The sequence below is a fragment of the Sarcophilus harrisii genome, chromosome 1, assembly GCF_902635505.1.
Source record: "Sarcophilus harrisii chromosome 1, mSarHar1.11, whole genome shotgun sequence".
NCBI classification, from domain to species: domain Eukaryota; kingdom Metazoa; phylum Chordata; class Mammalia; order Dasyuromorphia; family Dasyuridae; genus Sarcophilus; species Sarcophilus harrisii.
Genome location: NC_045426.1, coordinates 41,966,235 through 41,994,178, shown reverse-complemented (window position 1 = coordinate 41,994,178; position 27,944 = coordinate 41,966,235). Strand labels below are relative to the sequence as shown.

The 27,944-nt window shown below is 35.9% G+C and overlaps 1 protein-coding gene across 5 annotated transcripts in view; it reads right to left on the bottom strand.

The window, feature by feature from the left end:
- CNTN4 (contactin 4) overlaps window positions 1-27,944 on the bottom strand; it is a 1,178,424-nt gene that overhangs the window by 206,267 nt on the left and 944,213 nt on the right. For all 5 annotated transcript variants that reach the window (XM_031954124.1, XM_031954148.1, XM_031954139.1 and 2 more), the window contains one exon: window positions 15,417-15,614. In XM_031954124.1, coding sequence (XP_031809984.1) covers window positions 15,417-15,614 — 198 coding nt within the window. The remainder of the gene's footprint in view (window positions 1-15,416; window positions 15,615-27,944) is intronic.

Below are 27,944 nucleotides of genomic sequence, written 5' to 3'. Positions count from 1 at the left end.
CCCAAGTCGATTTTTCCTGAAACTTAGGGCACAGAGGTATAATGATGCAAGCTACCATATGAACTTTGCTATAAAGGTTAGAGAGAGATTTTTTCTGTTCTCTAATTAATTGGACCTTCACATTCTTTGGATTAAGAAACAGCTGATTATCCAGATCACTTTCAGCAATAAGCTCAAAAATCAGAAATGTTCAAGTCAAATATGCTACTAAAGAAAAGTGACCTCCTTTGGAAATGGAGAAGAAGTAGACATTTACAATGTTTGGAAAGAAGAGGTTTAAAAAGATTCTAGAATTCACATATAATCTGTTCATCCTGTAAATTGGAAGACATATTCTAATTAGGTTTATTGTTATACGTCCAAAAGCATAGATTCTGTGCAGCAATGACAAACACAAGGATTGTAGAAGAGATATGTGTGTTTTAATCCTATGGATCAAATTCATCCAGTTATCCATTGTCTATATAGACATATGTGTGTGTACATGTGTGTAGACACACACTTATACAAAAGTATATATAAAATGTTTATGTTTGTATAATGTATCTATGTAGACATGTATACATATAGACTTTATATGTATACAAATGTACATATACATATATGTATATGGGGTATATATGTGTATATACATTTACATATTCCATTTTGGTTTAACTGAGCTATCTCTTTTAGTCCCCTTTCAGTTCCAGAGTATTGCTTGCATCCTCTGAAAAAAAAAAGTTGTCAAATTAAAGCTGACATGTGGACTAAATTCACATTCTAGATCTATTATTAAAAATATGTACTTATTTTTTCATATCTTCATCACTTCCTATAAATATGAGACTGGAAAACTAGCTGGGATTAACATACATGCCTTTTCAGGAAGGTTGTGTTTACATATTTAGAAAATACTGCTAATGAAAAAAGGAATTGCCTTCTGACAAAGGAGTCTTCATCACCTCCACATAGAAAATGGGAACAGGTAGAATTTTCAGATCTCATTTAATGGAAGGGGATAAGATAATGAGGTAATAATGCTAAGCAAAAGGATGACTAAAAAATGAGTCTCACCTGCCTCTATCTAAAGTTCTCTTTACATTAAACACTATGGTAATTGTGTGCATTTTTATTTAGTTTAATCATGAAAAATCAGAATGAGAAATATGTCTGTAAATGACCAAGAGGTCACACGACCCCTTAACAAACTGAATCAAATTTACTTTATAAAGCAAAGTTGCTTTATATATCATATATAAGTAGCAATTGCTGCAATACTCATGCACTATTTAAATGTATCTTTTCTTCCTCCTACTGTATCATTTTGAAATATCCCCAAGATTTCTAATATAAGTTATTGACTTAAGACCATCCTTTTACAAAATGGAGTGCTATAGGTTGCTTATGTGGCCACACAGAAAGATTTGAGTTTGTAGACTTTATATGTAAAGTTTGTAGACTTATATGTATGTTTATAAGAATATGAGTGACACAAATATCATCAGGGATAGAATTTAACCTGTGGTTGTAGATACAGCACATAAATGACAAGGTTATTAGTGGGGAAATGACATGAAGTTATCACTGCATTTTAAGGACTCTTATTTTAAATAAGACTGGGGTATTTTTTGTTATTAGTTGTAAAAATACCATGGAGTGATTTTTTTTCATATAAATTATGAGCAGTTTCTGTGAACACCTGTGAACTGTTAAGTTTAATTTGGTTACATCTGGTACTGACTAGGTTTTATTCCACTATATCGCTTTTTTTTTCTCTTCCACTATTTTCTCTTTTATTTTTTTGGCACTAAACAGAAAGAGATATGATATTTTAAGAAATAAAGCCCTCTAAACTGTAGTACATTTTTCAAGTTATTCCTCTGACCACCTGTATACTTTTGAACTTAATTGGTCTACAGCTGCTACTGGTGATTTACAGGATCATCAGGCTACTGAATGAGGCCATTGATGGAATTACTCCAAAGTCATTTCACACCTTTTTTATTTTTCTTGAAACATTTTGTAAGGCTAGTGAGAATCAAAATTGTAGCCTGTGACTAGGTAGGCAGTAGAAGACTGAACAATTATCAGCATAAAGAATCTGGATAATTCAGAATAACAATTTTCTTTAATAGTAGGTGTGTTTTTCTCCTGTGAAATTTATCAGGATAATAGGATATCCATTTTGCTTATGGAAACAAATCTAATGATTTATTAATAGAATCACATTTAATATGAATTATTAAGATAATCAGAGCCACAGTACATTTTTGAAAAAATACTATCATTGTTTTTTGTATTAAGAAAATTAATATAACTCTGGCAGTATATTTTGCCACATCTGAAAGATCAGAGATGAAACACTTTGTGCCTTTAATGAGAGAAATTGTGTTGGAAGAATTTTCTGTCAGTGTATCCTTTGAGGTGCTAAGGATCTATGCTAAGATGGTTGAGCCCACAGGACCTACTTAGTTGTGGATTTTTGACAACATCCACTTCTGTCTGCTATTTACAGTTTCCTTTGTTGCCAAAGGCACATGACTGGAAAAGATCTGATTTTACTGTACCACTTCTTTCTTTCCTATTGTTGACAAAGTCCAACAACCAATTCCAAATGACATCAAAAATTGTCCTTTGACAGGCAATCCTTAGTAAACTGAAGAGGATTGAGATAATGACATAGCTCAGCTCCCAGCTCTATTTGGGGTCAGGAAGGAAAAGCTTTTATTTGAATTATCTCAATAATTTCCTTAATTCTTTCTTTTATTTCTAGTATATTTTTCTCATTGAAAGCTTGAAGTAAAATATTTAGTCAACTCTGTTTTATTTATTATATGGTGCCCATTAACCAATTTGACTTTATTTATTTATTTTCCTTATTAAATTTGCTGAATTAAGTAGGTTACGTGAAGATGTAGCTTGAGTCCCATAAATAATATATATTGTTGAGAAATCTGAGAAAAATTGTCAATTTTTTTTGGAAGGAAACACTCCTTAATAAGTAAGTCTCTAAAGTGTAAGCTTTGGAGCCTGTCTTTCATTTTTCCTCCCAGCATCTACCACAGTACTTTGCATACATCGAAGATCTAACATACGCTTATTAACTAACCCACCAAATGGTCATTCAAAGGCTTCTGGTCCCTCATGACTTGAACTCCATTTGACAGTGTTAGAGGAGTGTAGCTGGCTGTCAAGTTGCTAAATCTGTCAAACTTTCAGAATATCTTCAGCCACAAAGACTCTATCAAATCAGATTAATAGTGGCAGTATAGCAAAATATCTCACTTTCTTAGTCATTAAATGTTCTCCTCATAAAACATGATTTACGCCCACTTATCTTCAACTCTGATGTTGTTAAAGATTTTTTAAACAAGAAATTTCATAACAAAAGCACACATAGCTTGCAATTAGAAGTGAGAATAAAATAAGAAAAATGTTTTCATATAAACTAGAAAGCTAAAGCATTTAAAATATGATTAAAAACAGAACAAATCTAGAATAGTTTCCAACTATGGATTTTACATAGTAAAGGTCTCTAAATTGTGCTAGGGAGGGAGCGAGGGAGGGAGGGAGGGAGAGAGGGACAGAGGGAGGGGAGAGAGACAGGGGGAAGTGAGGGAGGGAACAAGGGAGGGAGCAAGGGAGAGATGGAGGAAGGGAGGGAGAGGGGGGAGCAAGGGAGGAAATAAGGGGGGAGCGAGGAAAAGAGCAAGGGAAAGAGTGAGGGAGACAGTGAGTGAAGGAGAAAATGAGGGAGGGAGGGAGGGAGGGGGAGAGGGAGAAAGAGGGGGGTGAGGAAGGGAACAAGGTGGGGAATGAAGGAGGAAGCAAGGGAGGGAGTGAGGGAGAGAGCAAGGGTAAGAGTGAGGAATAGAGAGAGGGAGAGAGCAAGGGAGGGAGAGAAAGAGGGACAGAGGGAGGGGAAGAGAAAGGGAGCGAGGGAGAGAGCAAAGGATATAGAGGAAAAGAGGGAAGGAGCGAGGGAGTGAGCAAGAAAGAGAGCAAGGGATAGAGCGAGGGAGAAAGCGAGGGAGGGAAAGAGGGAGTGAGGGAGGGGGAGAAAAAGGGAGCGAGGAAGAGAGTGAGAGAGAGAGCAAGGGAAAGAGAAAGGGAGGGAGGGGGAGAGGAAAAGAGCGAGGAAGAGAGCGACAGAGAGAGCAAAGGATATAGCGTGGGAGAAAGCGAAGGAGGCAGAGATAGAAGGAGGGAGGGGGAGAAGAAGGGAGCGAGGGAGAGAACGAGGGAGGGAAAGAAAGAGGGAGAGAGAGGAAGAAAGTGAGGGAGGGAGCGAGGGAGGGACCAAGGGCGGGAGCAAGAGAGAGAGTGAGAGAGTGAGGGAGGGAGAGAAAGAAGGAAGGAGGGAGGGGGAGAGGAAGGGAGGGAGGGAGCAGTAGAGGAAGGGAGCGAGGGGGAGAGCAAGGGATAGAGTGAGGGAAAGAGCAAGGGATAGAGCGAGGGAGAGAGAGCAGGGAGGAAGCAAAAGAGGGAGGGAGGGGGAGAGAAAGAGATAGGGAGAGTGGGAATGAGGAAGGGAGCAAGGAAGAGAGTGAGGGAGAGAGCTAGGGAGGGAGCGAGGGAGGGAGCAAAAGAAGGAGGGAGGGGGAGAGAGAGGGAGACTAAAGGAGGGAGAGAGACAGAGGGAGGGAGAGAGGGAGAGAGAAGGAGAAAGCAAGGGAGAGAGCAAGGGAAAGAGCAGGGAAGGAAGCATGCAGGGTAGTGAGCGGGAGAGTGTGAGGGAGTGAGTGGGAGAGCGCTGGGCACAGAGGAAAAGAGGGAGGGAGCGATGGAGGGAGCGAGGAAGAGAGCGAGGGAGAGAGCAAAAGATAGAGTGAGGGAGAGAGCGAGAAATGGAGAGAGAGGGAGTGAGAGAGGGGGAGAGGAAAGGAACAAGGGAAAGAGGGAGGGAGAGGGTGTGGGAGAGAGCAAAAGAAAGAGTGAGGTAGAGAGCGAGGGCAGAAGTAAAAGAGGGAGGAAGAGAGAGAGGAGGAGAGGGAGGGAGCGAGGGAGGGAGTGAGCAAGGGAGCAGGGAAAGGAGCATGCAGGGGAGTGAGTGGGAGCATGCGGGAGAGTGAGTGGGAGTGCGCTGGGGACAGAGGAAAAGAGGGAGGGAGCAATGGAGGGAGTGAGGAAGAGAGTGAGGGAGAGAGCAAAGGATAGAGTGAGGGAGAGAGTGAGAAATGGAGAGAGAGGGAGTGAGAGAGGGGGAGAGGAAGGGAGCAAGGGAGAGAGTGAAAGAGGGAGTGAGGGAGAGAGTGAGGTAGAGTGCCAGGGAGAGAGAGAGAGGGAGAGAGTGAGGGAAGGAACAGGGAAGGGAGTGTGCAGGGGAGCAAACGGGAGCGTGTGGGGGATATTGGTTGAAAGTAAAGACCAGGATGCTGTCAAATTGTCAAATATTGAATCTATTTGTTTATTTTTTTTTAAAGTAATCTCTGAACAAAGGATCAGATTAGTTAAAAACAAATTGATCTTGTCATTGAAATGAATAATAGGAACATAGATCCAAATCTGGGAAAGTTTTCTGTCTCTTTCATTTTCCTTAAAGTGTCTTGTACCAAGAAGGTATAAAGAGAGTATAGTATCCTTGGAAACTATATTACCCACAAGTCTGTGCTTTGTGGACCAGTGATAATGCCACCTTAGCATGAGCTCTAGTTGTTTTGTAAAATATATAGGAAGAAGGGGAAGGGTGGATTATTATGAGACCTATGAGATTTGGTAAGACTCAACCAGGAAAATAGAAGATAGTAAAGAGGAAAATGGGTGTGGATTCAGGAAGCTGCCACTTAGTTTTGTTCAATTTTTCTCACAAACAAGTTTTCCTTATTCCATCCTGAGCCACAGGTGCAGGCATTTGCTGCCTAAAGAAAACATAATTGTAAGACAAGACTGCTTCACAAATATCATGGTGGGATGCAACACTTTTCATACCTTATGGGTCTTAAATTACATTTCTGGCCAAATTTCTAATGTTTTAACATTCCTTAAGCTTCTATAATGCCTTTATATATTGTTATAGGAAGTGAGTGGTCCTATAAGTCTCTTCCCCTGCTTTTACTACTAGTTCAGATGATAAACTAGAGTTAGAACTAACAGAACTTGCAATTTATATAGCTTGAAGTTGGGGAGGTTTTAATTAAGGAAATGAATGTAAAGTATTAACTACATGATTCTGATCTCTTATCTCTTCCTTCCTTCCTTCCTTCCTTCCTTCCTTCCTTCCTTCCTTCCTTTTTCCTTCCTTCCTTCCTTCCTTCCTTCCTTCCTTCCTTCCTTCCTTCCTTCCTTCCTTCCTTCCTTCCTTCCTTCCTTCCTTCCTTCCTTCCTTCCTTCCTTCCTTCCTTCCTTCCTTCCTTTTTCTCTCTCCTTTTCTCTTTCTTTCTTTTTTATATTCCACTTTTTCATCCCCATATTTCTTTTTTTCTAAATCCATGATTACATCCCAGGTATAAGATTACATTGGTGTACTCTATCTTGTCATAAAGATTAGTAGCTTATTTAGTCTTGGGTTCTTACTGGTATACTAAGAGTTTAAATAATTGGCCCATGGACATACATCAAATATGAGCTAGAGGCAGGAATCAAACCCAGTTTTCCCCATCAGCAAGGTGGGATCTCTATCCACAATGCCATACTTATTCTTACATTATTCTTGGTAGGTGAGTAAGGGGTAGATATTATGATCCCTGCTATGTAGGTGGGAGAGGTTGAAAACAAAAAAATGGGTTAAAGGAATCCTTTTGTTGTCATCAGTTATGTCCAACTCTCTGTGAGCCCATTTGGGGATTTCTAGGCAAATATATTGGAGAGATTTGCCATATCCTTCTCATTTTACAAATGAGGAAGTGAGGCAAACAGATTTAATTGACTTACCCAGTTAATAAATGTCTGAGCTCAAATTTGAACTCACAATGAAGAGCTTTCCTGCCTGGAGACCTGGCTCTCTATCCACTATACCATCTAGCTTTTAGATGTCCTAGTAGCCTAGAAAACTCTATTAGAATGTGTTGCCTAGTGGTTATAATTATTTTCTCCATATTGCTTTTCCTCCATTGAGTTGCTACTTACATACCTTTGATGAATGAATATACTTATGCTACATTCCCCCCTCTTTCTGCCCAAAAGACACAGAGTTTATATCACACAAGCATGAATTATACAAAATAGTCCAAGGAAAATTCTCTAAACGAAAAGGATAAAGAAAAGAAAAACAGAAAAATAAGAATATGAAACCTTACTTACCATTTAGAAGTTACTCTATATGCTCTAGAGAGTTCGAAGACTGAATAAATGGACAAGAAATCAAGAATGATCTGGGCTTTTTTGACAAACAGGAAAAATGGGGGGAAAGTCTGCTGTGTATTCAATTATACCCTTTACCAAAATCCTCCTCCAGGGCCTTTTGGGACATGGAAATAACCATGGATTCTCAAAGGCTAGTAGAGGCCAGATTATATCAGATCACACCACATTCCAAAGATTGTGATATTATATGAAGGCCTGTATATCTGTCATCCAAGGACTAGTCTGATTGAGTTTGGGGAGGGTCATTTCATCAGATTGGGGAAAAACTGGTAAATATTTTAAGGCACAGAAACTCAGGAAAACTATCTATTAAAGTCATTGAGTTTGGGCAATCTTGTCTATAAAAAGAATTACCCATTCTCTCCGAATAAGTGATTCTTAAACTATTCAACTCCTTGAATTAATTCCTTGAAATATTCATTTCCTTAAGTTGAACAATAATCTTTTCAAAGCTGGAAGTATATTTTCATACAAGTTCATACTATGCATGCCATGGGAGGTTACCTAGACAATTCAATTTAACAAATATTTATGAAATTTGCAAAAAAAAAAAGGTTTGCCCTAGTGAATTTCCAAGGTCAGATCTCAATTACACATAGAAACTAGGGAAATGGATAAAATGAATCTATATGCTGAAATACATTGTCTCATTCTCAATGATGATTCACCTTTATCCCCTGGTAAATGTTTCACTGCACTATTAAAAAGCAGCAAAATGAATTGATGGAAAAAATCAGAGATACAGAAAGGATACAGAAGAATGATCATCAGCTCTGGGGATAGAGAATATAGATTCACATTTCATATCAGCTGTGATTTGTGTGGACTTAAGAAAGTCAATATGTGTTTGCCTTTCATTTTATTCCTGGCCTTAAGCATAATAACGTGCATACAGTAGTTGGCAAGTAGTTTCACTTGCCTGTGCCTTAGTTTCAACACAACAAGAAGGATGAACCAAATGACCTCTGATAACAAGAATGACATTAATAGCTAAGCTTTATGTAATACTTTAAAATTTGTAAAACTCTTCACACAAATTATCTAGTTTGATCCTGGGCAACACTAGAAGGGAGGTGTTATTACGATCCTCATTTTGCAGATAAAGCAATTTAGATAGATAACAGTTCAGTGACTTGTCCAGGATCACATAGCTAGTTACTATTTAAAGAAAGGAAATACACATTTATTGAGTGTTTATTATATACCAAATACTGCAGTAAGCAGGATTTGAACTGAGGTAGGATTTGAACTTGGGTCTTTTGAAGTGTATATTATTTACTATGTTATTTTGCTAGATCCATGAAACTCTGAAATGCCTCTTTAATTTCAACCAGAACCTGCACTTCAGTACCCATTGTCTTCTTGGTACTATACTATGTGCTTCTGATGGAAGAAAAGAAGAAAAGAAAGAATAGAAGGAAGGAGGGAGGGAAGAAGGAAGGAAGGAAGGAAAAAGAAAGAAGGGGCTCTGCCTTCAAGGAACTTAAATTCTACTAGAGAGATATAATGAGTATGCAGACAATAAATACCAAGGAAATTTTGAGGGGGAAAGAGCACTAGCAATTGTGACAGGATATGTTGGAGGTGATGTTTTTTGCTCCTCTCTGTTGTAAAACTAAGTAAACATAGTTGTCTTCACTTTATATTTAGAGTTCCTCTTCAAATACAGAATCATCCCATAAACTAAATAGTTTAGAACAAATGGATGACATGAGGAAAGTAGCACTGTTTTCACCTTGGTTTACTGTTCTTTAGTTCTTGTTCCTTTGAAGTCACTATGTCTGTTACTGGAACTCTTTGAATTGAAAAAAAAAAAAAAACTACACCAATGGTAGCAGCTTAAGCAACCAGGGGAATTTAACTCCTTAGACTGTATCCATACATCCTAAAGTAAGCTAAATGCTGATGTAATTAGCCAGATTATTCAGATCATACATCTTCCATTGATCATTTTAAAACAAAATATAGGGATTAGTGGTATAAATTATCAAGATGGTTACATCAGCTCTCTAGTCCATAAGTATTTATATAGGGTTTTATATATTGGGGAATATAGACCAGGAACTATGCTAAAAGCTGATGAGACAAAGATAAATGCATAATCCCTACTGTCAAGGATCTTACTTCTAATGGGGGAGATAACATGTAAACACACTAGGTAGAGACAAGATATACACAGAGTAAAAAAAAAAAAATAGAGGGGAAGGCACTAGCAGCTGAGAGGAAGGGAAAGACCTACAGGAGTAGGTGGGATTAGAATTGAATAAATAAAAAAAAAAGACAGGAAATCTAGCAAGCAAAGATAAGAAGGGAGAGTGTTCCAGATGTGAGAGACAGCCTGTACAAAATCACAGAGATGGGAGAGAGAATGTGGCATTCAAGGAACTGAAAGTAAGTTGGTGTTTTTGGAACATATGATCCATGGAAGAATATAGCATAACAAGACCAGAGAAGTCAAAAAGGCTTATATTAGAAAGAGCTTTAATGTCATACAAAGAAGTTTATGTCAGCAGAACTTTTCTCCAAATACTAGATATAGGATTGTAAAGACCTGGATCCTATAGTCACCAAGTCATAGATTTTTAAAATATACATCATCTCTGTCTTACCAATTTTACACTGTCTCTTTCACAATTAATATTTTCCCATTTTACTTTCTCCCATAACCTAGAACTAATTAAATATCCTATTTTGTGCTTAGTAACCTAGTTTGAATTTGAGTTTTATGTACTATAACTTAAATGGGAAATGCATATTATAGATTTCTCTCATGAAACTCATATGGAAATTAGGAATGAATGGTGTATTAATTGTTGAAGGATAAGATTCTCAGTCTATTATTTTTGTGATAAAATATTCTAATGAAAATCATTCGTCTCATCTGTGAAGATATACTGGACAACTAAATAGATATCCAAAAACCAAGTTAAAAAAAAAAGTCATGGATGACCTACTGCCAGCTTGAGGATGATGTGGCAACTTGATTGTTTGCACGTTGCTAAATGTTTTTCTTTTTTTCATTTTTTGATAATTTTTTCATTTATTGATATTGCTATGCCATCTCTCCTAAATTGCATCTTGATGCATCAAAGTAAATATTCCATTATACTGCTATGATCTGACATACTGAAATGGAAAATACCATCGAACAGATGTCTTGGTGCAAAAGCATTTGTAGAAGAGCTTGGAAGAGCTATATTTTAGAATGATTACTTACAAAGTGCCAGTGGAGCACATCTTTAGAAACAGTCTATTAATACTTGAGGTCTAAAGGGAGTGTGTCACTTCTTACAAAATTGGTAGCTTGCCTCCTTTTCTCTTTAACTCAACAAGGCTTTTCTGAGTTGGAAGGCACTTATTTAAATTGAAGATATATAATAAACACTATATTTCATTACAAATAAGTATGGTGAGGCATTTGGCCTTGATACAGTTTGGTATACTTACTTAGCTTTCTAAGCTAAGAGCCTCCTAATAGATACCTGTTCTTAATGCTTGTCTAAGTTCCTTGGGATTTTTTATTTTGGCTGGTCCAAGCTGAAAAGCTTTAGTAAGCCATGTACCTCTTAACCAGATATTCAATACAAATCCATTGAACAAACATAAATGGTAAAGATGTTAACTTTGTTTCATGTGACCTTAAACTTCGGATCAAATAAAGCAACATGATGTTCATCATGTCATGCCAAAAAAATAAGAACACTTGTGTATGTAGAAAACAATAGAAATTTGATCTGTTATTTTATTGGCATAGAGAACTAGTGAATAAGGGAATCTATATTTTCTCGAATGATGTCAATCTTGATCTTCTTTGCCATTTAGAGTCTTAGAGAATTGTGAAGGGGACTGAGATGTTGTGACTTATCCAGGGTCACAAAACCACCATGTATCAACACTTAAGACTTGAACCAAATTTTTCTTGGTTTCGGAAGTCAAGAAATCCCTGAGTTCGGATCAATATCCCTAATAATTTAGTTTTTTCCAGGCTTCCCTCAATGTATCAGAGTTCAAGTAGAGACTGGAAACCACTTATTGGGGATGTTATAGAGATCATTGTTGAATAGGTACAGATGGTACCTAGATGGCTTTGGAAATATTTTCCAAATGGAGTACTTAGGAGCAGCTTATGGTATAATGGACAGAATATAGAATTCAGAATAAGGGAGACATAACTTTTGATGCTATCTCAAACACTCCCTAATTGTGTGACCACTGGAAAATCACAATCTCTCTGTGTTCAGTTTTATCTTTAAAATGTTGGTAATAATAGCACCTATATTAGGGATTGTTGTGAGGGTCAAATGAGTTAATGAATTTGGTAAACCTTAAAAGTGTTACATAAAGGGTAATATTATTATTTCAACTAAGATATTTTCTAAATATTATATCCTTAGAGTTGTGTCTATTTTAGGTCATTTTTAGGTCATCAAAATTTGTTAGCCCAGTTGAGAAATTCTCCTTTTCAAAATGCCTCAGTGTGAATTATCACCTGGAGTCAAATCTAGGCTTTGAGGTTTAGTTCATGTGGGAGGCAGCTCATTCCACTTTAGGATATTTCTGATGATGAGCAAATTTCCCCTGACATCAGGCTTAAATTTGCCTGCTTGAAAATTCCACCTCCTGTTCCTTGTTCTGCTTTCTGAAGCCAAGTTATATATGTTGAATCTCTCTTTCATCTGGTGGGCCCTTCTTAAACTCATGAGCTGCTGGATGCATCATCGAGATGCTCTCTTGAGGGAAGTAATAACCAGGAGTATGCTCTAGTTTTCAAATGATCTTTGTGCTAATGTCGACAAGAAAGTCATTTGGAATTTTTGTTCATTCTTCATATGAAGGAAATATCCTCTTTCCTTCCATCCTCTACCACTCCCTCACTATGGGGACATTAAAATGTTGGGAACTGTCACATTCCTGGATCCAGCATAGCCTGCTCCAGGCCAGGAGTGGGGAAATGGTGATATCAAGCCCAAGTATACAGGTCTGTTTCCTTACTGCAAAGGTGAAATGTTGTGATTGCCAACTACTTTTCCTTCCAACAAGCCAAGAGGACGATACTAATGACTTCCACTTATAGGTTGCCACTATCCAGGTTGCAAAACACTTGTCTCATATCTATTCTATGAAATAGCCTATATAGGTATCATCAATCACCATTTTGTAGATGAAGAAGCTAAATAAAGTTCAGTGAGAGGACCAGGACTGGTCTCCTGTCACCTACCCTCAAAGTTCTCCAGGGCTAAGCAACTCTCTTTAAAAGATGGGAGAAAGAGTTGCCTCATCTAAGAGTTCCCTATCACAGTTCAATCACAAATCACAGTTCTAATCCTTAGCACCCTATTCTATTTCCTTTTTTTTTGTTTGTTTGTTTTTAATTTAAAATTTTCTTAATGTAGCATAATAAAAAGATGATTGTGCATGAAACTCAAATTTATTATGTATAACTTTGCTATTCCTTTTAAATATATAACAGTTATCACGTAAATTTCTTTTTCTTTTCTTTTCCCTTCCTCCCTATCCTAGAGATTGCTACCATTAGATACAAATAGTCATATATATATATATATATATATTTAAGTCCTATGCATGACTTGCTGTGTTCACTACACAGCCACAGCTCTAAAATTTCATTTTGCCCCCCTGGATGATGGCATTTTGGCCTTCCCCACTATAAACATCTCAATCCTGTCTCTTAGTCTAAGGATCTTTTATGAAGTTAGCAAGCTGTCATAGTTGGTCAGATCTGTGATCCATACAGCTGTCACCAAGAGGCCTCAAGGGATATTTGTGGGAAGGCTGGCTTAACAAATTCGCAGGGTCTTTGAGTTAAAGGCATCTCAGAAGATGCCCTAGTCCAACCTCCTTCCCAATGAAAGAATGCTTCTCTACTACATGCTTGGTTTCTCTGGTATGAAGTTTAAAGATGAACTATTGGCAAGCTTCTTATGGATTTATGTCATTTACCACTGTGATTAAGCCTTATGATTGCACCCATAATCACCTTAAAAATTCAGTTAAAAGGGTTGGTGAAAATGTCATTTGACCACAAACTACCTTTTACTCCAATCCTCCTGATTCCATTTTCAAGTGTCTGTAACATTGTGAATAAGGCAGTCATCCAAAAAATTCTAGTTTTGAAACTTTATTCAGGAAAGTAAATGTTAAATTACATTGAACTAATTAGCTGAAAAATTGCTCAACTGTCCACTGCATCTTTCATAGACATGGTCTAAACAGTAGAAAAAAATAGGGAATATTCTCTTCTATGTTTTTTAATCCTCTATCCATTCCAATACAAATACCCTCAGCTTTCATGGTAAAGAAATTTCTAAAACACAGGTATAACTATGTCATCTTTTGCTTAATAAGTTCCAGTGGCTTCCTATTGTATTTAGGTATAACTATAAAGTCCTTTATTATTTAAATCTTTCCATAACCCTTCCCTGGTATACCCTTGCAGTTTTATTATACAGTACTCTCCTTAATCTATAGTGAAGGAAAAACAAACCTTGTTTTTCTTCACACATTACATTCCATCTCTTGGACAAGCATTTTCATGGCCTGCTCTCCCATATCTGGAAGGCATTACCTCCTCAGTCCTACTACTAGAACTTCTTAGCTCCTTAAATCTCTAGCTCAACAATCACATTCTACTAGAGAGACAACCATTTTTCTTATATAAAATGCCCTCTCTTCCGAAATCACCTTGGACCTACTTTGAACATATCTGGCATGAGCCTAAATAATAGAGACTGCATGGAAACCAGGAGGACCCATCTTTAAGCCATGACATTCATACATCCTGACTGGATAAGTCAAGTGTTCCTGGTAAGTCTAAAACTACCCTGTTGATAAACTACTGTCCCATATTAGTTGAGGAAGTCATTGCAGTAACCTATACCAGGAGTCAGTTATTTATGGCTGGTGGGTCAAACCAGCCTATCATCTGCTTTTCTACAGCCCCTGAACTGAATATTTAAATATGAAAATTATTCTTGGCTCATGGACCATATATAAATAGGAGGTGGGCCAGATTTTGACTAAATTAATGAAAATAGGCCCAGCCTATAGCTTTCTATTGCAAAATATCATATGTTTGTGCACATGATATTGGTAAGCTTTTGGAAAGCAACAGGTGTTTCATTTTTGCTTTTAAATTCATAGTCATTAATACTTTGGAGGCATATTTGTTACTGTTAAAATTCTTTCAGCCATATATGATCTCTTTTGAAGACCCCATTTGAAGTTTTCTTGGCAAAAATACTAGAATGGTTTGCCATTTCCTTCTCCAGCTCACTTACAGATGAGGAAACTGAGGCAAATAGGGTTCAGTGATTTGTCCAGGGTTACAAAGCTGATAAGCATCTAAGGTCAGATTTGAATTCCCATCTTCTTGATTCCAGGCCTGGTGTCCTATCGCTGTACTACTTAGCTGCCCCATTTTAAATAACTGCTTGTTTATTAATTTATGTTTTTCTAGATTCATACTCTTTTTAAAAATTATGATGAACATTTATGTGCTAGGTAGAATATTGTAATGTCCAGGCTAGCTTACTGGAGGGCCTCAGGATTAGTCAGAGTCACGATTAGTAAAAGTCTTTGGTTTTTAGGAGGAGAAGCAAAGGAGGCATGTGAGCTGCCACATGGCTCTTCAAAGATGGATCCTGGACTCTGGAATCTGGAGGCTGAAGTCTTCCCTGCTGATCAAGGCAGAGAGACTCTGACCTTCTCCCTCAGCCCTCCAATCCTTCCCTACAATTACCTCATCAAAACACATTCAGCAGGAGCCAATAATGAAGAGAGCCATCACATCACCATATCATCTAAGTATATGTTTATAGAACCATTATCTCACATTGAGTGGGTACTTAGCCTTAAGTGCTCTGCTGTTTTAGATTCAAGTACACCTTTTCAGAGTTCCAGCCCTTTGCAATCATTCCAGCCCTTACAGAATATACTTCCTCCATTCATTATAAAGTGATTGAATAAAGGAAAACATTCTCTTCCCCACAAACAAATTAGGATCAATAATTTTGGCATGAAAATACCAATGTTATCTTTTATGCAGTAGTATTTTTGATAGAGTATACACACACGAAGGTTAACAAGTCCATAAAATCATGTAAAGAACTTACCATCATTCCTCAGTATTAAAGGTGTAGGAGGTCCTAGCACTTTGTGGTTTGTGACTGTGTTGGTTACTACACAGGTGTAATTTCCAACATCTGATTTTTCCACTTTGGCAATATATAGGTTTCCAGTCTCTTGAGAAACAAAGCGTCTGTTATCCTGGTATGATGGGTATTCATTGAAGATCCAAGCATAGCTCAATTCTGAAAACAATGGGTATTACCATTACAAACATGATTTTCAGTACTGGAAACTCTAACTCATTGAGGAAATCAATCAAGATAGAATTCCAGGCTACTTTTTAAAAAAGTAGATCTTTAAATCAATCATCCACATAAGCTGCAAAAAGAAACATCAGCACAGTACATTATTTAGAGACTTCTAGTGTATCTGAATATGAATATGAATGTGAATCTATAACCAGAGTAGGTAACTGGTGCTTTGATTCAGGGTACCAAATATAGAGAATATTTAGAGCACTTAAGAGTTCTTTAACAAACAACATAAAGCTTAACTTAGTTAGTATGAATACTTTGTTTAAATGGAAAAGAATCATATAGTAAGATGGAGTTTCTGCTACCCTAACTCACCTGTCCTCATCTTGAGTAATCTCCTTATCCATAACCTGGTATTTAGTTCTCCTCTTACCTCTGTGACAATTTTCAGTCTTTTTTGCTGGTTCATTATTTACATCATTCCTCCTAATGATGGGTATGTCCCAAGGTTTATATATAAGTATGTATGTGGTATCCATCCATACATACATATATGTGTGTATGTGTGTGTGTGTGTGTGTGTGTATTCTTACTTGGTGATCTCATTGGTTCCCATGAATTTAATTATTAACTATGTGCAGATGATCTCCAGATCTATCTGTCTATCTACCTGCCATCTATCATCTATTGTTTCTTTTGACTTTCAAGTAGGGGTTTACAAATGCCCATTGAACATTTTTAAAAATCCAATAGGCATCTCAAACTCATCCAAGAAGAATTCATTGTCTCAGCCCCAGCCTCCTTCCTTCCAGTCATCGAGATTTATAACAGTGTCATCCCATGCTTCTTATTCTCATTTCTCATCTGTTTCTACCTCTGCAATATCTCTTTAACTTATGTACTTTTCTTAGCTCACTATAGCTGAGGCATTCATAACCACTCCTCTGGCTTACTAGAAAATTGCCTCTCGATTGGCCTCCCTGACTTAATACCTCCCCACTCTAATCTATCCTATTCCTTACTATTAAAGTGATTTTAATAAAGTACAAATGTGACCATATTATTCCCCAATTTAAGAAATGTTAATGGCTCCCTATCACCTTGAGCATCAGCTGGAAACTCCTCTTAGATTTTAAAGCCAAATCTACTTTTCCTAACTTCAGCCAAGTTGGTTCAGCCAGTTTAGTCTTTGTGCTGTTCATCACACATGGCACTCTACTTCCATCTCCTAAAATGTATTTTCTATTTAATTTATTATTTGCTTATATTTATAAATCTTCACATTATATCCCTGTATAGAATACAAGCTCCTTGAGGACAGGCACTATTTTATTTTTGCCATACTATGTTCAGTACTCAGTATAAGCACCTTAGATGCTTATTAAGTGTTTCTTGATTGATGCTGGTATTCTGGGAATAGAAGAAGCACTGGCCTCGAAATCATGGAACGTGGTTTTGAATGTTACCTCTTATACTTGCTACATAAATGTCCTTGCAATTGGGTTTTAATTTCTTCAGTATAAAATGAGAGGGCTGGGCCACTGACCTCTAAGAATCTATACAGCTCTTGATTTATGGTTCTATGATCTTATAATCTCTCTGTCTGAACTTTCTGTCCCTTCTTCTCAACTGAGTTTCCTTTCATTTGAATTTTTTATTTATAATACTTATCTATGGGGCCAAAAAATCTAATGACCACTCTACCAAGAAGAGACAGAGGCAACAGTATAACAGATAACTCTAACTTATTAAAGTAACTAAGGTTTTATAAATTCCTTCGTATCTGTCTAGACATGGTTTCTGATCTTGAAGACTTTACAATCTTTTCAATTTACCATGGCCATTAACCATTTTGGTAGAGATCTCCAAGAACAAATCAACTCAAAAGAAAACTCAAAGTTTAAACTTCTTGTCACAAGTCAAATAGCTGGGAATAAAATCCAGATCTGTCAGTATCTTTCAAATTATATCAGGCTGCTTTTTTCATTCAAATAAATTCTTGCTTGCCTTGAGTAAATAGATATTTATGAGTCCTACATTGATTATTTTCTATTATTGATCTATCTATATATGTTGATCTATCATTCTATGATCATTTAAAATCCTAGTTTTTAGTAGATATTTTTGGTAATAAAAATATTAAATGCTGATGGTAATTTTGGCATGATTAATTGGATCTACACATTTTTGTTTGACCCTCAATAAATGAGTCTTCTTTTACACTAAAAAGGCCAAAGTACCAGTGGCGTATTTGTAAAATAGTGAACATATATGAAAGTCTCCTTTACCTTTGCAAGTTCCTATGCACCAAAAATAATAAGATGCTTTTTGGTTAATCCATCTGAAAGATCATTATTCCTCAGAAGTAAAAGATGATACAGTAAATGGTTAACTGATTTACCAGAGTAAATTGATGAATTCCAAGGAACCCCCAAATTTCATTAGCTCAGAGCCTATCACTTGTGAAATAATAACCTTCACTTTTATAAAAGCTTGAAAAGGGTTACAATTGTCATTGACACTCAATGGTCAACAAGTCTTGTAGGATTTCTATTCAGTAGTAACTTGGAACATGGCAAGAAGGCAAGTTAGTTCAGAATACCAGAATGGATTAATGTTGATTTTCCCTATGCTTTTCTTTCAGACTAAAACCTAAAAGTATCACTTGTCCTTGAAAAATAGCAGTCAGAAAGATCAAAAGGAATGGCAATCTTTCAGTGAGATGCCTGGTTGTGATTGACCTCAAGAATTGCATGTACTCCAGGAAAGATATTCCACTTCAGGTGCCACTGTTTACATGCAAAGGAGAATTATTTTCCCTTTTTAACTGTATTGTCATATTTCTATGAGCACTCTATTTTAAGCAGATATGATTATGTTTATGTGAGAATAGCTAATAATTTATTTATACATGTGTATCTAATTATAAGTAACCCCATGCTGATGTCAAGAGGAGACTAAAAGTAAATGTTAGAGCTTATCAGTGAACTTGATCTTCTTCAAAAATCCAAACATTTAATGAAGCTACTTTAATCCTATGACAATGGCAAAAAAAATTGGATTTTAAAAAAGAGTATCAGACATAAAACTCATGTATTTCTTCATCAATTTGACATGTCATATCTCGTTATCTCTTATTGGTGGACTATTTATTAGAATTTACGAAAGATATTTTGTTGTAAAAACGGTCTTTGTTGGTTCATATGACTCTTGAAATAGTCCCAAGAGATGTTTTTTTTTTTAACTTAAGAAATATGAAGGTGGCATCAAGATTTCTCTGAATGTTTCACTGGATTCCTTTTGGGAGAAAGCCAAGCATTATCCTAGTTGGTTATAGACCTAATGTGTCACCCACTGGAATGGGTGAATATGAAATTCATTGAAATATGAAAATTTGAATGTGAAATTGAATTTCACATATGAAAACATTACAATTTTGAGACCACATCTAATCAGGATAAAAATATCATAGGTAGCTAGCTGGATAGGAGATAGAATGTTGGAGCTGGTTAGAGAAAGACCTGAGTTCAAATCCAGACTCGGATCCTTATTAGCTATATGACAGTGAACAAGTCAGTTAACCTCTTTCAGTCTTAGTTTCCTCAAATATAAACTAAGCATAATAAGAGTACCTGCTATCTAAAGTAGCTATAAAGATAAAATAATGTAATATTTATAAGTCATATTAAAACCATAAAATTTTATAATTACTAATATCATCATCATCAACATCTTCTTCAGTATTCTTTTTAATCATTACTGAGAATTGGAAGAGACCCAAAAGGTCACTTTGTCCTGCCCCTCAATTAATGGTTAAAAATTTGATGCATAGATAAATTAGCTGACATGTAATTGGAAAAAAATATTAACATTTGAAAATAAACAGATTCACATCTTATAAATTCAAGTGTGCCCAGCACATTTCTACTATATCTCCTACACAGGATCAGACCCTGCCTTAGTTGTTCGTTAACACCTGGTAAAACATATTATTGCTAATATTAAGCAATCAAGTTAATAGAACTTTTAGTACATGCGTTAAACAAAAGCACATGCCCATAAAAGAATTGTGACAGATCTAGGATTTTTAGGAGTGATCACTACTGAGGGTGTTCTTTTCCCTTCTTTCCCCACTATGCCAAATAAGATCACCTTCTAAGATCACCTAAACCCAATCTAGAATAGACATGTAGGAAATACCACCAGTGACAGTACTTAAAGGGTACCCCTAGAGGGGTACAATTTCCCCTTCCTGCTAATGTTTCCATTTCTTTCTGCCTTCAGGGGGATACTGACCCTCTCCCTATGAACCCTGGTTCTCCAGACCTTAGCATGTACTTTTTTGCTATTATATTAACATTATTAATTATTGCGATAACTATTATTATTTCAATATACATGTAAGGACTCTAGATACTGCCATTTATGTTACCGAGTATCTTACAATTTCTGATTATATCTTCCTATATTCAAATGTGGTCTTCCCCAATTGGAGTGTGAGCTCCATGAGAGCAGACTCACTTAATTTTTTTTTTTCTGTTTGTTTCCCCAGTGCTTAGCATAGTGTTTGGCATATGATAGGAACTTAATTTTTTTCATTCATTCATTTTGGTGCAAAATATATAGGGGGAAACAATTCAAATGAAAAGAGACCAATACTACATATCCACAACTGCATGCAGAGATAGCAAGTGAGATCCATGTTCTCCCTACTCATCTGACAAACTGCCTCTTCCCTTCTTCCAATGACTGCAAGCTGTTTTGAGCACTGTGGCAGAAATTGATAGTCAAATGAATATGTGCTAACAAGAGGAAAGACCCTTGAAAAAAAGGCCTGCATTTTTCCCAAAGAGTTTGCCCCAAACAAGAGAAAAAAGTTAGACTGTTCTTCTCCTATATGACAGTAGTATTTAATTGAGATGTGAGCGACTCAAGCAATCTGCTGATTTTTCTCTATCATGCTAAGAAAAGGACCCGGTTACATTTGAATCATTTTTTTTTTTATTGAATTGACTCAGGACTCATGTGTCACATATATAGTATAATTTCTAGTAAGGGAAAAAAAGGTTATTATATCCTAGAAACTAATTATCACCCTAGAAATTGCCTCAAAAGAGTCAACAGGATTCAGTTGGGAAATCTAACTCTCTGAGACTTTTATGTTTGATAAATTATGTTGATGTTCTTTCCCTAAGATTTTAAGGCATGTAAGCTGAGGGTCAGGGACTAGATTATACTGTCAAAAACTATCAAAAAGGATATTAATTAATATTAGTTAAGTATAATGAAGGAATCAACTAGGTTGGTAAAGAACATCACTCATCATCATCACCATTAATTGACAGTTCCTGTATGCTTTTTGCATTTGCAAGGAGCTTTTCTCACTACAGTGTTAGAAAATATTTAGTTCAAGTACTATGTCCATTTTGCAAAGAAAATAAGTTCTAAGAGTTCTTAAGTGAACTATTCTTTTTTAAAGTTTTTTTTATTATAGTTTTTTATTTACAAGATATATCCATGGGTAATTTTTCAGCATTGACAATTGCAAAACACTTTGCTCCAATTTTCCCCTTCCTTCCCTCCATCCCCTCCCCAGATGGCAGGTTGACCAATACATGGTAAACATGTTAAAGCATAAGTTAAATACAATATATATATATATATATATATATATATATATATATATACATGATCATACAGTTATTTTGCTGTACAAAAAGAATTGGCCTTTGAAATAGTGTACAATTAACCTGTGAAGGAAATAAAAAAATGCAGGTGGACAAAAATAGAGGGATTGGGAATTCTATGTAGTGGTTCATAGTCATCTCCCAGAGTTCTTTCTCTGGGCGTAGCTGGTTCAGTTCATTACTGCTTTATTGGAACTGATTTGGTTTATCTCGTGGCTGAGGATGGCCAGGTCCATCAGAATTGATAATCATATAGTTTCGTTGTTGAAGTATATAATGATCTCCTGGTCCTGTTCATTTCACAGAGCATCAGTTCATGTAAGTCTCTCCAGGCTTTTCTGAAATCCTCCTGCTGGTCATTTCTTACAGAATAATAATATTCCATAATATTCATATACCACAATTTATTTAGCCATTCTCCAATTGATGGGCATCCACTTAGTTTACAGTTTCTGGCCACTACAAAGAGGACTGCTGCAAACATTCTTGCACATACAGGTCCCTTTCCCTTCTTTAAGATCTCTTTGGGATATAAGTCCGGTAGTAGCACTGCTGGATCAAAGAGTATGCACAGTTTGATAACTCTTTGAGCATAATTCCAAATCGCTCTCAAGAATGGCTGGATATATTCACAATTCCACCAACAATGCATTAGTGTCCTAGTTTTCCCACATCCCCTCCAACATTTCACATTATCTTTCCGTATCATTCTAGCCAATTTGACAGGTATGTAATGGTATCTCAGAGTTGTCTTAATTTGCATTTCTCTGATTAATAATGACTTGGAGCATCTTTTCATATGGCTAGAAATAGTTTCAATTTCTTCATCTGAGAATTGTCTTCATATCCTTTGACCATTTATTGGTTGGAAAATGACTTGATTTCTTATAAATTAGAGTCAATTCTCTATATATTTTGGAAATGAGGCCTTTATCAGAACCTTTGACTGTAAAAATGTTTTCCCAATTTATTGCTAAGTGAACTATTCTTGATCTAAGACAATGAGCCTTGAAGATAGTTTCTAAATCCAATTTTCCTGAATAACAAATTCGACACTCCATCTTCTATATCTAGCGCTAGAAAACATTTAGATCAGGTACTTTAAAATTTTATTTATTTTTTAATTTATGGAATAAAACAAGCATTTCCATAAAATGGTAAAATAAAAAGATAATAGCACATGAAATTGTAAATCTGTTATGTATACCTTGCTATTTCTATTAAATATATAATATATATTGTCTAAATGGATATAGGTAAAATCATTTTATGCATTCTTAAACTGGGATTTTTGAACTTCTTTTAAAAAGATACATGCTGAGTTCTGTCAATAAAAAGTTATTATAATAAAAAAGATACATGCTAATTATATTTTGATACAATTTACTTCCTTTATAATCCTTTGTATTTTATTCATTAAAAAACATAGGCTTTATCAGTCTAGACAGGAGTCTATGGCACAATACAGACTAAGAATGCCTACTCTAGACCAAAGCTTCTTCAACTGTGGGTTATGACTAACTTTGTTTGGGGATCCCTTACTATTACATATATATATATATATATATATATATATATATATATATATATATATATATATATATATCTGAGATTGTGTAAAAAATTATATAGGTATATACCTGAAATTGTGTAAACATTGGAAAAAAATTGCTTAAAATTAAAAAGGGGTTTTGAGTGGGAAAAGTTTAAGAAAACCTGCTCTATACTACTGCCTTCCTTTCACAGATATGGGAATTCAGGCCATGAGTCCACAGTTATAAGTGGCAAAGGGGGACTAGAAGCCAGTCTCTAAAATCTAGCATTGGTGTTTTTTCTGCATTAGTATCACAAGGTTAAATTTATTTCTGTTTTCTATTTATTCCTGTGTTCTTTTTCAATGGAATTGGATGTTGTATTTTATCAAAAGCTTTTTCTGCATCTATTGCTATAATCATATGATTTTTATTGTTTTATTGTTTTTATTATTAATAATGAAAGATTTTTTTTAAGCTAGCAAAGTTATAATACTTTGGAGAATTGGAAATGGAAAAAAAAAGTTATCAAATTTCTACAAAGTTGAACAAAGAACAAAATAGTAAATTCTCTTGTGTTGAAATACTCAAATATATCTAATATTTTGTTTTATTTCCCAAAGGACTTTAATACAATATTTATACTTATTCAAACTTGACAGATTTCTTTTGATAAGTTTTCACATATTAATTGCTCTAGAAGTAACAGGCAATCCTTATCCCAGAGACAATTTGTAACAACTAAGTAAAGACATCTGAGTACAGGATGAAATGGCTATTGATGCTTCAGATGCCTGATTGGAAAAAAAAAATGATGGTGGTGATGACAAGTTAGATACTCACCAGGGCAAAGGGTATTCTCAAAGCAAGTGATAGCTTCCTACTTTATTTTGTCTGAATCCTTTGAGAGCCAATGCTAAAATTTCACTTTAATGGATTTTTTTTTCCATGTCCTGCATGGCTAGAGTATTTGATTGTTTTAAAAGGAGAAACTTTAAGATCCCCCAATTTAGGACAATGTTAATTGAACAAAGTCACCATGTGATTATTACTATATGGTTGAAAATACAGCTCAAAATATATAGAGTACTGACTATGGGTCCAAGAGAAATATGGGCAAATAAGTATAGAGTTTGAAGATACTGGAAAAGGAGGAACAGCTGTGTGCCTAAGGCTGTGGAAGCACTGAGTTATTTGAAATTGTCAGTAATTCCCTAGGCTTACTAAAGGATCATAAGATCATGGATTTAGTGATCAAAAGGATTTAAGAATTATTTAGGAATCCTAGGATCATGGCATTAGAAATGGAAGAGACCTCAGGGACTGTTCCTTTCATTTTATAGAGCTGGAAGTTGAGGTAAAGACTGGTTAAATTACTTCCCTCAAAAGTGTTAGCCAAGGGAATCTATATCTAAATTTTCTGACTCAGAATCACTATTTCTGCCACCACAGTGTGCGGTCTCCCTTGATGTCATTATATCCAAGCCCGTTTTATAGTTGAGTACACTGAAGCCCAGATAACGTAAGGTCACAAAGGCATTAAGTGAGAGACATGAGTCCAGTCCAGGACAATGACTTCATATTCAACCCTTTTTCTACTGGGCTGTCACGTAGATTGGTGTTGGCCATTTTAGTGTTGGGAGCCTAGGCTGAGGGCAGTTGAGGAAAGAAAATAAATAGCAAGCTAGGACTATTGTAGAGAATGGGAGAGGAAGGGGAAAAATTGATATTAAATGTTTGAGTGCATGAAGTTGATGTAAAGTGAGAGGAATAATTTAGGAAGAATGAGTCAGTTGTAAAGGGAGACGATATTGATATTAGGGAGAACAAAATAAGAAAGGATAACTAGGAAGCATGGTGGAAAGATCACTGGACTGGGAATCAGGAACACTCATCTTTTTTAGTTCAAATCTGGCCTTAGACACTTCCTAGCTGTGTAACTATAGGCAAGTCACCTAACCCTATTTGCTTCAGTTTCCTCATCTATCAAATGAACTGGAGAGGGAAATGGTAAATACTCCAGTAGCTTTGCCAAAAAACCTCCAAATATGGTCATCAAGAAGAATTGAATGTGACTAAAATGATTCAGCCACAACAAATCAGAAGGAGAGGATTTATCATTTTCCCTAAATAAATTTCTTTTAAAAGATTCTTTGTTTGAGGGATGATTTTCTAGGGAGGGGAAGGTTTTCATTCCTCTCTAGGCTTCATTCTTTATTATTATTATTATTATTATAACTTTTTATTGACAGAACCCATGCCTGGGTAATTTTTTTTACAACATTATCCCTTGCACTCACTTCTGTTTTGACTTTTCCCCTTCCTCCCTCCATTCCCTCCCCCAGATGGCAAGCAGTCCTATACAAGTTAATTATGTCACAGTATATCCTAGATACAATATATGTGTGCAGAACTGAACAGTTCTCTTCTTGCACGGGAAGAATTGGATTCAGAAGGTAAAAATAACCTGGGAAGAAAAACAAAAATGCAAACAATTTACATTTATTTCCCAGTGTTCTTTCTTTGGGTGTAGCTGCTTCTGTCCATCCTCGATCAATTGAAACTGAGTTAGATCTCTTTGTCGAAGAGATCCACTTCCATCAGAATATATCCTCATACAGTATCATTATTGAAGTATATAATGATCTCCTGGTTCTGCTCATTTCACTTAACATCAGTTCATGTAAGTCTCACCAATCCTCTCTGTATTCATCCTGCTGGTCATTTCTTACAGAACAATAATATTCCATAACATTCATATACCTCTAGGCTTCATTCTTGACTTCTTAAGCTTTTTCTATAATCCATCACCCCATCTCCTCTCTTTGCTTTTCCTTTTCCTTTGATGAGTTGGTTTCCCTCATTGGAGTATAAACTCCCTTGAAAGCAAGAAATGTCTTTCTTCTTGTTTATATTTGTACTTCCAATCCTTATCACAGTGGGGTAGCTATATGGCACAGTGGGCAGAATGTCAGACCTGGATTCAAAAAGACTCATATTTCTGAATTAAAATCCAGTCTTAGATGCTAGCTGTGTGAATCAAAGCAAGTCACTTAACCTTCTTTGCCTTAATTTCCTCATGTGTAAAATTAGCTGGACAAGGAGATGGCAAAACATTCTATTATCATTGCCAAAAAAAACCCCAAATAAGGTCACAAAGATTTGGACACAAATGAACAACAACTTAACTCAATGCCTGGTACAGATTAGCACTTAAATATTTGTTGACTTGATATTTAAATAAAGTAAAAACAAAACAACATTAATAGACACACATTTAAATATTTTAAAACAAGAGAGTATAAGATGTAGTAACTCTGTGCCCAAGAATGAGTCCTAGGATAACCAGGGCTTTGGGTCTGCCCCTGCTCTGCATTAAACCTTACCCTGAAAGGAATTGAATGCAGGGGCTGGTAAGGAAAGAAAATGAATGGAAACATTTCAGTTCCCATCCTAGCACACAAGAAATTTATACCAGCATAGAAACTGAAATCACCTACCTGAATCAGATAGTTCCTGAACCCTTCATAGGTTCTATAGGGAAGAAAGATCGAGGGAAGGAGGAAAAGAAAATCTAGAACATAAGAAGAAACTAATGGCAGCACGACTATGACTTATATGTTCATGACAGTCATTTGCTTCACCCACCAAATGTCTTATTTATAATTCTATCTGGGCCATATTACACTAAATAATATCATAATGAGAGAGAATATGTGAGATATGATATCTGAAATATTTCCCCTAAAGTTTGCCAAATTTTGAGTATAAGTATTACTATTAATACTAATCATCGTCCCTTGTAGTAGGGCCACAATCCTGTCATCTTTGCTACTTTGGAAATAATAGAGGAAAGAAGGAAAGAAAAGGAGAGACAGAGGCTGGTGGATTACTTTGGCTTGGGGGTTCTAAGCTTCAGTGAGCTAAAGTGAACAGGTGTTCATACTCATTCTTCTTTCAAAATACTGAGCCCCAAACTGACCTGTTACAAAAAAAGTCAAAACTCTGTTAATTGACAATAAAATCAGGCCCAAGATTGACAACTATATTTCCAATGTAAGTAAGACATAACATGTCTCTAATAACAATCATCACTATAACAAAAATAATATTGATTCTTCTTCTACTACTACTATTTTTACTTCTACTACCACTACCACCACCATCACCACCACTACTACTACTGCTACTACTACTACCACTACCACTACTACTACTATTCCTAGCTGTGTAACTCTGGGCAAGTCACTTAACCCTGTTTGCCTCATTTTTACTACTACTACTACTACTACTACTACTACTACTACTACTACTACTACTTGTTTATATTGTTCTTTAAGGTTTACAAAGCACTCATTTGAAATTTTCTTAAACCTTGTGAGGTCATTGCTATTATTAGCCTCTTTTTACAGTTTGTTCCCTAGGAAGCCTTTAAAGTGGCATTCATTCTATGTATTTCTGACTCCAAGTTTTAATACAACATGATACTTCTCAATATATTCAATATGGAGTTAATAGGAAAACTAGACTTTTTATTTTACTGAGGTAGGGAGTTCTTGATGGGAAATTCTACCTCTCAATGTTGGTCAGCACTTCCTCTGAAATATATAGATTTTGAAGGCTACCTTACAGTACTTTGAGGTTCAATGACTTGCCCAGAGTCACATGGCCAGTATGTTTTACAAGTGAGACCTGAATTCATCTTTTCTGTTGTGAGACAGGCTTTTTTCTTCTCTTCCACACTGCCTCTAAAGCATATATCCATCAACTTAGAGTTGAAAGCCTTCTTAGAGGATATATAGAAGAAGAGTTTTTCAAACTCTTCATTCACAGATGAGAAAATTAAGAATTGTATTTTTAATCTGGCCTAAAATCATGTATCTCATAAGTAGAAAAGACAGGATCTGAAACCAAGTCCTCAATGGCTACATTCATCATTATTTCATTATAGCGTGCTAGCTCTTGCTTTTTTGCTAGAAAAAAAGTTTATTTCACACTTCACAATAGACGTTTTACTTCCAACCCAGCAGACTATCCATTCTCTCTCAATCTCTTTGTCCATCTTCACCCCATGTCATGCATAGAAGAGGGATTTTTTT